Raw genomic sequence first — 13515 nt, 5'->3', positions numbered from 1 at the left:
TACCCTATTATGGCTCTTTTGAATTCAAGTGAATGGCGTTTGGTCTAAAAACTGCTCCTCAATTTTCTACCCGACGTAACGAAAGGAAACTTTGAAACTTACCCAGCTCGGGCACTGTATTTTAGGGGCGATTCCGGCTCCATTCGGCTTAAGCCCGCTCCCAGACTATGCGCGCGAATCACGGCGCGACGCCGCAACGCGAGTGTGGAGCTTTCTGCGTATCGAACCCACACTCGCGTTCGCTGTGATTCGTGCTCATAGTCTGGAGCGGGCTTTAGCATAGATATGAGAAATTATTAAAATTGGCTCAAGTCTTCTTGCAGAATCTACCACAGATGAGATACAGGATACAATTTTAATCCTAAATAGTCGAAAGGGATAGTTTCAAGCAATTTATCGGAATCAAAATGTCGACGTTAAAGTACCTATCAAAGGTTTTGTATGAAGCGCACTTTCTTTACTACTATGATTTGTGGCGTTCCATACCTGCAGGGTCCTAAATCCAAACCCCTATAAGGTCATTTATTTCGGTGATTCTGATGAGCACAAATATTTATTCCTGAATTACAGATGTTTTCCATTATATATTATTTATTTAATATGTAGTATTACGAGTGTATAGCGTTGTCTGAGTACCCAAAACACGCGTGGGGCTTAGTTGATACGGGTAAAAAATGTCCTTGTAGTATTAATTATTTAAAAAAAAATAAACATAAGGACCCTTTAGGCAAGGAAAGCGTCTGACTACTGGTTTGGGGAACAGTTGCAGTGCCCTCGGCGCCGCGCTCGCCGGCTGCGGCGTATGCGCAGTTACCGGATCGCTCCGTCTCGCTCTCTCCGCGTTCATCCTCTCGCTCGCACTCGTCTTCTACTTACACATACATAGGGAGAAGAAGGGCTGAATAGTTTAGGCCTGAAGGTAACCAGCCGAAGGTTTTTGTAGATGGCGTCAGCATATTTTCCACTAAAAGACACATTAAATGAACAGTTCCCGAAAAGTTTCAACATTAATAAAAATGATAAAAATCGGTATTTTTGATCCATGATGCGATAAAATGGATAGGTTTCCCAAAATATCCTAGGTAGTTTGTATGAAACCCTCCTTTTTAATACCAGATTTCTATACATTTTCGGTAACAAAAAAGGAAATTTTATACAAACTACCTAGAGGACATTTTGGGAAACCTAGTGGATCTTGCTCAGCATCATGGACTCTATCAGCCTACCAATTTTTATCAAAATCGGAGACGTGATCCAAATGTTCAAACTTTTCGGGAATTGCTTAAAAAATTACCAGATTTTTTTTTTTTTTTTTCATTTTAATTTGGCCCTTTTAGTACATTCGCACAGGGTGCCAGGACACAAAATAGTATTTTATACAACTTTAAAAGAGGTCAAAAAGACGAGTGGCGTGGCGTAAAATTTGAGATGAAGTCGAAAATTGTTAATAGATACGCCACGAGTATTTTTTGACTCAGTTAAACACCGTTGCACACAATACTTTTTTTACGACCAAGCACTTAGTTTTTAATAGTTTTCTAGAATAACTTTCGTAAAATTCACACTGTTTCCTGTATTTTGACGCGGTGGTTTGCACTTCCAGCGCTCGAGCCAGCTGCCAAAGCCATCCCCCGCCGGCTTCCCGCGCACGCGCGCAGTATCGTTACGTTACAAAAATGCGTTGCCATGGTTACAGAGCCAAACAATGCGTTTTCAGTTTTTTCGATACTGCGCTTTGCGCGGAAAGCCGGCGGACGCTGGCTTTGGAGAATAGACTTTATGTAGGATTTTAAAGGTCTATGCACGACACGACCCTATAAATGACGAATAACAAGTTCGGGAGTAGAAAAACCATATACACAATAAACTTGTGCTGACGTCATCTTTTAAAACCTTTGACAGACTGCCAACCTATATTCTGTCAAACAAGTCTGTCAGTAAATAAGAACTAAGAAAACTATAGGTATCCTTTTCTCTAGCACCCTAAAGAAAAGGATGCATATAGTTTTCTTTGTTCTTATTTACTGACAGACTTGGTTGACAGAGTATAGTTTCCCATATGTACAGATGTAGTGCGAAAAGGGTTTCCTTCGTATTTTTCCGGAAACGTTCGTATTTGTAATGCTAGTTCATTCAATGTCAGTGCATCTTGTACTGAAACTGACTGAAATAGCATGACAAGTTCGTACGTTTACGTAACAATACGAAGATTAGATTAGATTTTATTTATTTCTTATTGAAAATTAAAATACATGATATTTTAACTTAAAAATAACACAAATTCACAAAAAGATCGTCATATGTATACAAAATAATATTAATCATGAAACAATAAATAAAAAAATAGATAAGAATGTCAAAAAAGCGATACAATTAATAAAAAAATATTTCAAATTCAAATTAAGATGTCAACGAAGGCAAATCTTTTTGGGTTACATCTGTATTCGGCAATTATGTAGTACATAAGTCCAATTTTTTTTTAATAACTAGGACAATTATTTTATAATCGGAATTTTTAACTGCCATTGGACTGAATATTTCAAATTGTGATATTTTCATTATATTCGCATTTTATGTACTCATTTATGTATTCATGTATACATTTCTATGTCTCTAGAACATTACATTATATTGTAAACATTATTTTCATGCTTATATTACATTTCTTTATATCACTACAATATCTACATTTTTTATTATGTATTCTGCATTTCTTTGTATTTTTACGACATTAGAACGTATCATACTCAGATAAAATAAAAAAATTAAAAAAAAAAACGTTCTAATGCCGTGCTTTTTTTCAATTGGCTTTTTTCTACGCAAAATTGTTCTTTTTCTTTTTCATCAATTTATTGTGTGTGTTTTTTCAATTTTATACTCATTTTGAAGAATAAACTGTTTGAAAAATTTTGTCATGTTTTTTATATAATTTAACTGTTTTTAATAGACGAGCTTTGAGACCGCCAAGATCAAAACAACGGCCCTGGACGAATTGGAGTTTATATTCATTTTATAGATAATTCCTTGTCAGAGACATTTTCACAATTCGGTCCATATCCATTCGGTCCATTACATTAAAAAAATAGAAATTTTAGAACATTCGTCATAATTAATTTATAAAACCAGAATTACTGGCAATGCATTTTAAATTATAAAAATAAGCGTAGCACGACAGCATTTGTTTCGAAAAATGTACTTGGTAGTGCAGATCGTCAAGTTCTTAAATACAATAGGGTATTCGACTGAATAAATAAATTATTCCACACCCAATACGAAATGCAACAAAAGATTTATAGTAAAATCTAGATAGCACTCTTTATTCACACAGTTCCTAATTTATTAATCTTTTAAAACTATAAAGAGTAGTAGTTTGACTTTAAAGTCTATAAGTAGTGTCAATTGTTTTGACAGATCGAAAAAAAGATACTGATTTGGCCAGTCAAATACCCTATTTTCAATTTCTCACACACGCTCAATATTTAAAATACCCATTGACATACACGTGGACACATTCCTAACCGTTTTTCCCTGGACCCACTAACGTAGAGAGGCACTGTCGAGAGAGAGGGACCTACGAGAGAAGAGAGCAGATGATGCGACGAAGATGAAGCAAATAGAACGAGCATCGAAAGACCAGGTTGAACATCTGCAGAGAAAATGCGCGTGTTTGAGGAAACTGTAAGTATAGTTGTGTGCAGACTCTTGCTTTTTATACTTTTTTGACAGTTAATTCAGAAAAAAATGAAGGTCCAAATTAAAATGTTAGAGTTAAGTTAGCAGTGATTTTGATATCGCGCCCCCATGAGAGTGCAACTGGAATGGTTAGGTATTTGAAACTCGAAACATCACAATATCATATAATTTTTATGTTTAAAATAGCACTTGGGCACGCCACAGACAGTCTTAAAAATTCATAATCTTAATAAAGATTTGTACGCAACCTGTCAGTTCAAACGGACAGAATTTTCAGATTGAACTGACAGATTGCATACAAGTCTTTTTTAAGATTATTAATTTTTAAGACTGTCTGTGGCGTGCCTCTGTGCAAATGCTGTCAAAATTTACTGCTAACTAAGCTCGATCTGATTCCTTAAGTTTTTGCCCCAAAATTAACAAGAATTAAATATAAAAAAATGTAGCACAATAAGTAGTAGGTAAATGACTTTGTATGTTTAGGAAAAATACGTTTAATTAAAATTGTAACGGAATAGCCAAAGAAGAGTCTCTAGACATAGGCCGGCAACAGACAGTCTGAAAAATGTATAATCTGAAAAAAGATTTGTATGCAAACTGACACTGACAGATCTGTCAGTTTGCATACAAATCTTTTATCAGATTATGAATTTTCAGACTGTCTGTTGCCGGCCACTATTCAATATACCTACTCTATGCTCTAGACCACGGGGAAGCGTCGTCCACGAAACAAAGGAGAAAAACTTAATAGGCTAGTTTCCTATAATTAAAATAAAATAAGGCACCACATAATTAGAAGAAAAATATGGACAGTAGTTATTTTTAAACATAATTTATATTTAATAAGTCAAAGAGAAAGATATTAAGTAAATGAATTGACCGTGATGTCACTCCTCAGTATTTCATAGTAATTCCATACTAACAAATCGTTTTGACAGTTCATAAAAAGAAGCTGATTTGACTAGTAGGAAACTAGCCTATTCTAAGGCCGGCAACAGACAGTGTGAAAATTTTACAATCTTAAAAAAGATTTGTATGCAAACTGACAGTTCAAACTGACACTGACAGATCTGTCAATGTCAGTTTACATAGAAATCTTTTTTCAGATTATGAATTTTTCAGACTGTCTGTTGCCGGCCGGTCTAAGCTGTTAAGTTTATCTTTAAAAAGTTTTGATATTTTCCATTACAAAAACTAACCTAAAAATGTCACATCATTTCAGTTTTTAATAATAATACAGATATAAATTTCAGTTTCGACGACATGCGTACGCGCCTGTCGGCGAAAGAGCGTGTGGCAGAGCAGGAAGCCAAGGCTAAGGAAAAGAGCTGCATCAGCTGCGGGCCGAGGTGGCTCGGCTCACCAAGATACTTGTTGAAGAGAGGTACTTATATGAACATTATAATTCTCTGTATTTATTTTCATTCTTAGGCTAGGTATTTTACAATATGTATATAAAAATAAAATATAAAAACACAAAACAATATAAAAACATTTAAACATATTATAAAAAACCTAACCTAGGGTGCCGCCAGCAGCGGGGCAGGGCCCAAGCTGCCGGTGGTTAGGGCTGCAGAGAGAGGAACCGTCGGACTATCCGCGCTGTGTCTAAGATCACCGCCTTCTGCATCTGGCCCTTGATCCAGCCACCTAGCGAGAGTCTCTTAAGATGTTGGTCGAGGCTCTTCGCTATGAGACCGTTCGCTGAAACGACTATGTTGGATGTTGTATCTTGATTCGACAATGATTGTCGAATCAACATCCCACATGGCGGTTATCTCGTGAGCCAAGTCTAGGTACTTACTGGACTTGTCCTTCTCGGCTTTCACGAGATTCTCATCATGCGGGATGGTGTGGTGTCGACGAGCACGGCCCGGCGTTGCGATCGATCTATTGTCACAATGTCAGGCTTATTGGCTACAATAGTCCTGTCAGTGAGTGATAATAGATCGATCCCAATAGAGCGTGGCATATATGAACATTATTATTAACATATTTACATAATTATATGTATTAGAAACTAAGACTACGCTTAAAAGCTAGCTTATATTTAAAATAGGCCCTTGAGACATTTTACCATGGATGCTGGCGACATTTCCTCAATATATAGGAATGCAATACGAGAAAGTCGCCAGCTCCACTTAACGAGACGCTTCGGGATTTCTGTGAAAAACTTGTTCGCGCTGGGATCCCATGATTATTTTGCTTTCCCTGCAGCTCGCCAAAGCTAGAAGCGCGTACGAGGGCGGATGGCTGCGAAACCGAGAGTTGCAACGAGTCTTTTTTAGCCGCGGCCGCGCCTCGAGCATGTGAGACGCAACCGAACGCACCTCGGCGCAAGGGTAAGTGTGATTTTAATGGTTATAGAAACGCCCTGTGTGGTGCCGGGTTAAGAATTTCACCACCCCCTTTCTTCCCGTGGGTGTCGTAGAAGGCGACTGTGGGATATAGGTTGAATTGTGGCGTGGGCGAGAGGCTGGCGGCCTGTCACTGCAATGTCACAGTTTCATTTTCTTTCAACCCCTTATTTGCCAAGAGTGGCACTGAAGCTTTAGTAGTTTCATGTCCTCTGCCTACCCCTTTATGGGATACACGAGTGATTGTATGTATGTATTTATATTGGTTTGTTCACAACATACAATCACTCCTGTATCCCATAAAGGGGCAGCCCTTTATGGGATACAGGCGTGATTGTATGTTGTTGTATGTTGTAGAAACGCTGGTGGCCTAGCGCACCTAGCGTTATCGCCGCCCTTAGCGTGCGACTTTCAATCCGGAAGTCGTGGGTTCGAACCCCGGCTCGTACCAAGGAGTTTTTCGAAACTTATATGCAAGGAAAACATCGTGAGGAAACCGGACTAATCCCAATGAGGCCTTCGGGTTGAAAGGTAAGATGGCAGTCGAATGCCGGGATAACACAAGGAGGATTATTATGGTAATGATTCTAATTATACCTATTAGTCATTATTTGCATTTGCAATATTTAACAAGTCTTTAAAGTATGTCTTACCTTTACCTTCTTCTACTATCATCACCACTCATCTTTCAGGAGGAACCCTCCGCACCCCCGAGTTCCCCCGCAAGCGTATCCTGCCCGAACTAGCGCCACTGCCGCCCGAGGCGCGCCGCTCCGCCGTCGAGATCCAAAATGGCCGCCGGCGCGCGCGCAGCGTCGACCTCCCCGCCGTGCAAGTACCCGTGCGCATCAAGCAGCTCGAGGACAAGACTAGAGATTAAAATAGGCAACTATCGATATTTCATATACCAGCAGTTCTCGAAAAGTTTGTACAAAAATTAAGGAAAAAGTTTTTTTTTTTATTATTCCTATTTTGTTACCAAGATTTTTTTGATGAATTGAGATTTTAATAAGTTTTATTTCGTCATTAAGGTTCTCTAGTATCTATATTTTCTTAATTATAACAATTATCCTGTATATATCTTACGAAAGTCGACTTATATGTGACTTATATTACTAAATATTGGTAACAAAATAGGATCAATTAAAATTTGCTGACGTGGCTGTGTACAAAGTTGATGGGAACTGCTCATACACCCTGTTTTTATTGAATTCCGTTAACTTTAAGGGAAGGTTCTTTAGATCAAACACATTTATTTCTCTTAAGAAACTAGCGTCCTAACTCTTACAGTTATCGAGTTATTAAAAAAATAAAAATAATTACTGAACACGTGTGTGACAGCCTTTACCAATTCCTAGTGTTATTTGTTTTGACATATGCCGTCAATCACTTGACACTAACTTAAATATTATTCTTAAGGGTCTCTCACACTAATAAATTCATTTATGTATGAAAATGATGAAAAAAATTTTTTTGCCAATGTAATTAAAAGTGATATACAGGGTGGTTCCTGATAATGAACCTAGCCACGTGTCAAATTTAACGGAAAACAAAAAAAACACGGTGTAGAAAGATATTTATTTTCCTCCCTAGATTATTGAATATTCATAATTATGACTAATAAATATGTTTGACCTTGGACGTACATTCCAGAATAGGCAAAATATGCTACGTAAAATATTACAACACTAAGTGCGTTTTCACATTATTCGATCAGATATCGGATGTAGGAAGGATTGTGTGTGTGTGGATTGAGTGAGCACCTTCCGAAAATGAAAAAAAATATGCTGATCATTTAGTAAAAGTTCTAAAACAATTGTAAAACGAATCTCTGAATTTGTAAAAAGATAAATCAAAAGATACAGCCATTAACATGTGCTCACTCAGTTCTCACAAACTACCAACGAAAACAGTGAATATATTCATTTAACATATAATATTTATATACTAACATTTAGTAAAAAATAGGCCAACCTACCTCTATAAATATTAGATCACCTAGTGACGTATTAAATTTTTTACAAATAGTTTCTTATGCTCACTCAATCCACACACTTTTGAAAAGCCGAATTTTGATGAAAAACATAAGATTTAGACCGCTATTATATGTGTATAGTTTAGTAAAAGTGAAATGGGAATTTGTAAAATACAAAACGAACCACTAACGTGTCAGGTTTTTTTATAATAAATTTTTGTAAGTGCTCACTCAGTCCACACGTTTTGAGAAAGGTAAAAATGTAAATATCTTACGATTTGTAGCACCTAAGACACTCGAAAGTACTTCAACATTTAGTAAAAATTTTTACTAAATATCCACCATCTAATATTTTATATTCGTTGTCTGGTTTTAAAGATATTCAGACATAACTTTTCTCATACAAATGTATCAAGTAGGGTGACCACACTATGTCGGCTCCTGATTTTCCCCACCTTCCCATTGTCATATTGAGATTGGGGAGTTTCGTTCAATTTTGATAATAGTTTACCGGATTTGTAAGTGGGAGCGAGAAAAGAATAACTATTTCTCGCTCCCACTTACAAATCCGGTACGCTCATCTGTTAGCGCGATTAGATTACCAGGTTCTGGTTTCTTACTAGTGAAGTATTATATTCTTTGTTTCTTACCAATTATCATTCATGTCCTTTTTAATGCATGCATGTCGATATGGTTATTATCCTGACGTCGATAAAAATTACACAATACACATCATCACTAGGCCAAGAACATAACCTAAAAACAGTTTGCAGATGGATAATTAATATGGTATTAGTTTAATATTATCAAAATTGAACGAACGATACTCCCCAATCTCAATATGACAATGGGAAGGTGGGGAAAATCAGGAGCCGACATAGTGTGGTCACCCTACTTGATACATTTGTATGAGAAAAGTTATGTCTGAATATCTTTAAAACCAGACAACGAATATAAAATATTAGATGGTGGATATTTAGTAAAAATTTTTACTAAATGTTGAAGTACTTTCGAGTGTCTTAGGTGCTACAAATCGTAAGATATTTACATTTTTAACTTTCTCAAAACGTGTGGACTGAGTGAGCACTTACAAAAATTTATTATAAAAAAACCTGACACGTTAGTGGTTCGTTTTGTATTTTACAAATTCCCATTTCACTTTTACTAAACTATACACATATAATAGCGGTCTAAATCTTATGTTTTTCATCAAAATTCGGCTTTTCAAAAGTGTGTGGATTGAGTGAGCATAAGAAACTATTTGTAAAAAATTTAATACGTCACTAGGTGATCTAATATTTATAGAGGTAGGTTGGCCTATTTTTTACTAAATGTTAGTATATAAATATTATATGTTAAATGAATATATTCACTGTTTTCGTTGGTAGTTTGTGAGAACTGAGTGAGCACATGTTAATGGCTGTATCTTTTGATTTATCTTTTTACAAATTCAGAGATTCGTTTTACAATTGTTTTAGAACTTTTACTAAATGATCAGCATATTTTTTTTCATTTTCGGAAGGTGCTCACTCAATCCACACACACACGGAAGGATTTCAAAGGCGAAAATCGAAAAAAGGCGGCTTAAATATATGGGATATCGGTCCTACATCTGATATCGGATCGGATAATGTGAAAACGCACTAAGACGGAAGTATTATTTTCTGATTATTTAATTTTTATTGCATTACATTACAAACAAGCATACGGCCCGCCTGATGTAAAGCGGTCACCGTAACCTATGGACGCCTGCAACTCAAACAGTGTCAAAAGCGCGTTGCCACCCTATTAGAAACATGTACACTCCCTTTTGCTGTGTTAAGTACACAGCAAAAAGGAATGTACAAGTTCTAAGGAGGGTTCGGGTAGCCGACGACTCAAAGGACAATAGACGGAACAAGTTAGTTCCGTAAGTGCTCCCGTCATCAACACACCGCACCCTCGTTGAGCTCTGGCACCCTTACTCACCGGCAGGAACACAACACTATGAGTATAGGGTCTAGTGCTATTATTTATTTGGGGTATTTTTTACATATCGAATATTAATGGGGAATAAAACAATATATTTGTGGGATATTGTTATGCCTCGAATGAAAACCCAGCAATAAACAATGAGTAACTTTTAATTAAGCAGCAAATAAGAAATTAACAGATTTTACTAAATTCTTTCACGTTCGAACGCTCATCGTTCAAAACTATTCTCCCATCGCCTTTCACACCTACTGTCATTCTACTATAATACAACGTTCTGTTTCACGCCATCACCTTACGTTCCGATCCCACATTCTCGGCTGTCCTGCTCTCATATCTGCCCTCAGATGGGCATTTCTCAGTGTTTAAATTTTTTTGTTTTCGATGGCAACAGTTTTACATGAATCCTGTAAGAGTCACATGAAATCCTGTCAATTTAAATAGAAGTCGCGGATTTGTACCAGAAACAAAGAAAACTCATGGTTCGGGTACTAATGCTGCCACCGAAATCAAAAAGTTGAAACACTCTGAGAAATGCCCAGATATACTTCAACGTTCATTCATCTAACTACATCTCATTCATTCAACATTACATTTCAACATAAATTGAAAAACATCCGACAATATAAGCATTAGATATAAAAACAATAACTGTAACAACTTTTAGCATTTTACAACACAACAACATTTTAAATATTCACCAAACTTACTAAACTTAATAAAGTAACAAATCAAGTTAACTTTTAGGCACCAAGAATTTCTTACACGAGATAAAGTTTCATCTTCACAGTACTTCTGAAAGCTCTTTTCTTTAATGCTTTACCTCGGGCAAAGGTAATATGTATAGGGTCACCAAACGTCTGCCGCTGCAACTGCCACTTGCTAATCACCTCTGCTCTAGATGTCGACTTCATCGGGTAGGGCCACACACACTTGGTGAACGCATCAACAACTGTAATTGTGTGATCGTAGGGCTTCTTCGTCTCAGTGAATGCCCTTTTCCTCATTCTCATAGCAAAATGACCATTACTATGCACCTTATATGCAACTTCCTTCCCCATTACCTTAGGCACCACCGTTTGCTGTTGGTCTCCTTTGTTTGGCATGCCATTTTCCAAACACAAGTCATTATAGTCACCATCTTTCAAAACTTAATTATTAATTAAGTAATTTATCTATGCCTATATTTGACATCTTAGCTGTGTAATTTATAAAATGTAATAAATTGACTCAATCCTTGTGTATATTTGTAATGAATTATTGTGTAACAAATTATATTGACATTTTATTGTACATACTTTAAATAATTGTTAAATATTGCATGCCTTGCTTGGTAGAACATAAGAACTGCTTTTCAATGTTATCATCTTATGTAATCTCACTATGTTCTTGCAATAAACGATTGACTATTGGCTATAAAATCAGCTGTTTAGTCGCATTGAGCTCTTCATTTCGCCACAGGGATAATTATCATCTTTCAGAGTGATCTTGAGCTCGATCGGCGCTTCCTTAGTCTGCATACTCGACAACCAAATGCTCGACGTTTTCCTAACAGTACCATCGCGATCAGAAACAGTGAAGTTCTCACTCACGCAATCCACTTTAAATTCGTCGAAAGAGTTTTTGTTGATTAGGTTATATCCACTGCCAGAGTCTATTAACGCCTGCGTTTCTACGTCACATAAACTTTAAAGGTTTTTTTTAGTAGTTTTCGTCTTCATATCATCTACATTATCGTATTAAGTATTTTGTTGCAATGTTTACATCGTGCCGACAACTGTTTCCGCCATGTTGACAGCTGTCTCGTCATTGGCCAATATTCCAATCATGACCGCTTGTCGACGAATATCTGTCGCCGCGGACTGCTTTACCGATGGAGCCGCTTGCTAATTCGCCTTTTCTCCCGAGCCATAGGTGCAACACTGCTTTACCGACGGATCTGCGCAACCAGCATGGTCGCGCGATAGACGATAAAATATCAGGCCGTCCCTATCGCACTTACATATAGTGCGATTGGGACGGCCTGCTATTTTATCACTTATCGAGCGACCATAATTGCTTGCCAGGTCTTCGAAGGACACTCGCTGAGTCGCTGCTTATATGGTCATAATAGACGGAGAGCTGGCAGAGTTTTGGAGTAGGTCCTTGAGGCAACCTGGAAAGGTGCTCAGAACATCAGGTCTGCAAGTCTGGCTTTATCGAGCTATAAATTTTTAAAGATTTAATTTTTTGAGGCCCAAAAAAGGTGTTTGAGGCAACCTGGAATTATTAAAAAGTGAAATTAGAGTTCCTCAGAATAGTCATACTTGTTATGGAGAATTTTTGGCCAAAAGCTGCACTTTTGGAAGGAAGCAAGCCGCTTTGCATGGTGATAGTAGACATCATAGTAAACGATTTTTTCCGAGGATATCGAAATTTCATCCCTTAGGAAGCCGAGCGTAGCGAGGTGTTTTATGAAAATGAAAAAAATTCTATCTTTTTATTGTATCGTCCGATTTTGACAAAACGTATCTCAAATGAAAGGTATTGATTTGTGTAATTTAAAAAAAATACAAGAAAAAAAAATTGAAAGTAAAGTAAGAAAAAAATAAAAACAGTAAATTTACGTCTCGCACTGAATAACTTCAAAGAATGACAGACAAAATGTACAATGTCGATATACGAGTTTTTTCTAATCGAAGATGGATAAATTTTTAGTTGAAAACTGAAGACCGCATCGAAATCAGATTAGCATTTTTTATGATACAAGTTGCCAAAGTTGGGAAAGATCGTTTTATATGGCCACTTTGAAATTCCTTTGCCAGAAAGTCAGAAATAATATGTTTTTCTGACACAGAAAAATACATAGTAACAGTACACATCAAAATAAAATTAAAAATTCCGAGGATATTATAATTTCATCCCTTAGAACGACGAGCGTAGCGAGGTCGGTTACGAAAACCGAAAAAAAAATCTAATTTTTTTGTACGTCGTCCGATTTTGACAAAACATGTTTCATTTGAAAGGTATTGCTTTATGTAACTTAAAAAAAATATTGAAAAAAATTGGAAAAAAAAATGTAAGATTTAAAAAAAAAAAACCTTAATTTTCGTATCACACTGAATAACCGCAAAAAACGGTAGACACGGTGTATAATTTCGATATATGATTTTTTTAAATTAAAGACAAATAAATGCATGATTATAAACTAAAAACCGAATCGAAATCGAATCAGTAGTTTTTAAGATGCAAGTTGTCAAAGTTGGCTTAGTTTGTTTATATGGTCGCTTATAAATTCCTTAGCCAGAAAGTCAGAAACATTATATTTTTCTTACAGTTAAAAGTGTGCATAGGTAATAGACATCATTATAAACATTTTTTTACAAGGATATAAAAATTTCATTTCATTTTTTTCCCAATTTTTTTCAATATTTTTTTTTAAGTTACATAAAGCAATACCTTTCAAATGAAACATGTTTTGTCAAAATCGGACGACGTAAAAAAAAGAGATTTTTTTCGACCTCGCTGCGCTCGTCGTTC

At 36.3% G+C, this 13515-nt stretch overlaps 1 protein-coding gene across 2 annotated transcripts in view; it reads left to right on the top strand.

Annotated features, from left to right (window-relative positions):
• The window catches only part of LOC125240035 (myosin-7B), an 89907-nt gene extending 82828 nt beyond the window's left edge, over nt 1–7079 (top strand). The window contains exons 13-16 of one of the 2 annotated variants that reach the window (XM_048147861.1): nt 3547–3678; nt 4947–5077; nt 5911–6035; nt 6743–7079. In XM_048147861.1, coding sequence (XP_048003818.1) covers nt 3547–3678; nt 4947–5077; nt 5911–5924 — 277 coding nt within the window. In that variant the 3' untranslated portion in view covers nt 5925–6035; nt 6743–7079. Of the gene's footprint in view, nt 1–763; nt 930–3546; nt 3679–4946; nt 5078–5910; nt 6036–6742 lie in introns of those variants that run through there. The other variant, XM_048147862.1, reaches the window with a different exon arrangement.
• Nucleotides 7080–13515: the final 6436 nt, after the last annotated feature.

This window comes from Leguminivora glycinivorella, chromosome 26 (assembly GCF_023078275.1).
Source record: "Leguminivora glycinivorella isolate SPB_JAAS2020 chromosome 26, LegGlyc_1.1, whole genome shotgun sequence".
NCBI lineage: Eukaryota > Metazoa > Arthropoda > Insecta > Lepidoptera > Tortricidae > Leguminivora > Leguminivora glycinivorella.
Note: the sequence above shows the minus strand (reverse complement) of the source record. Positions and strands in the feature narration are given on the sequence as shown.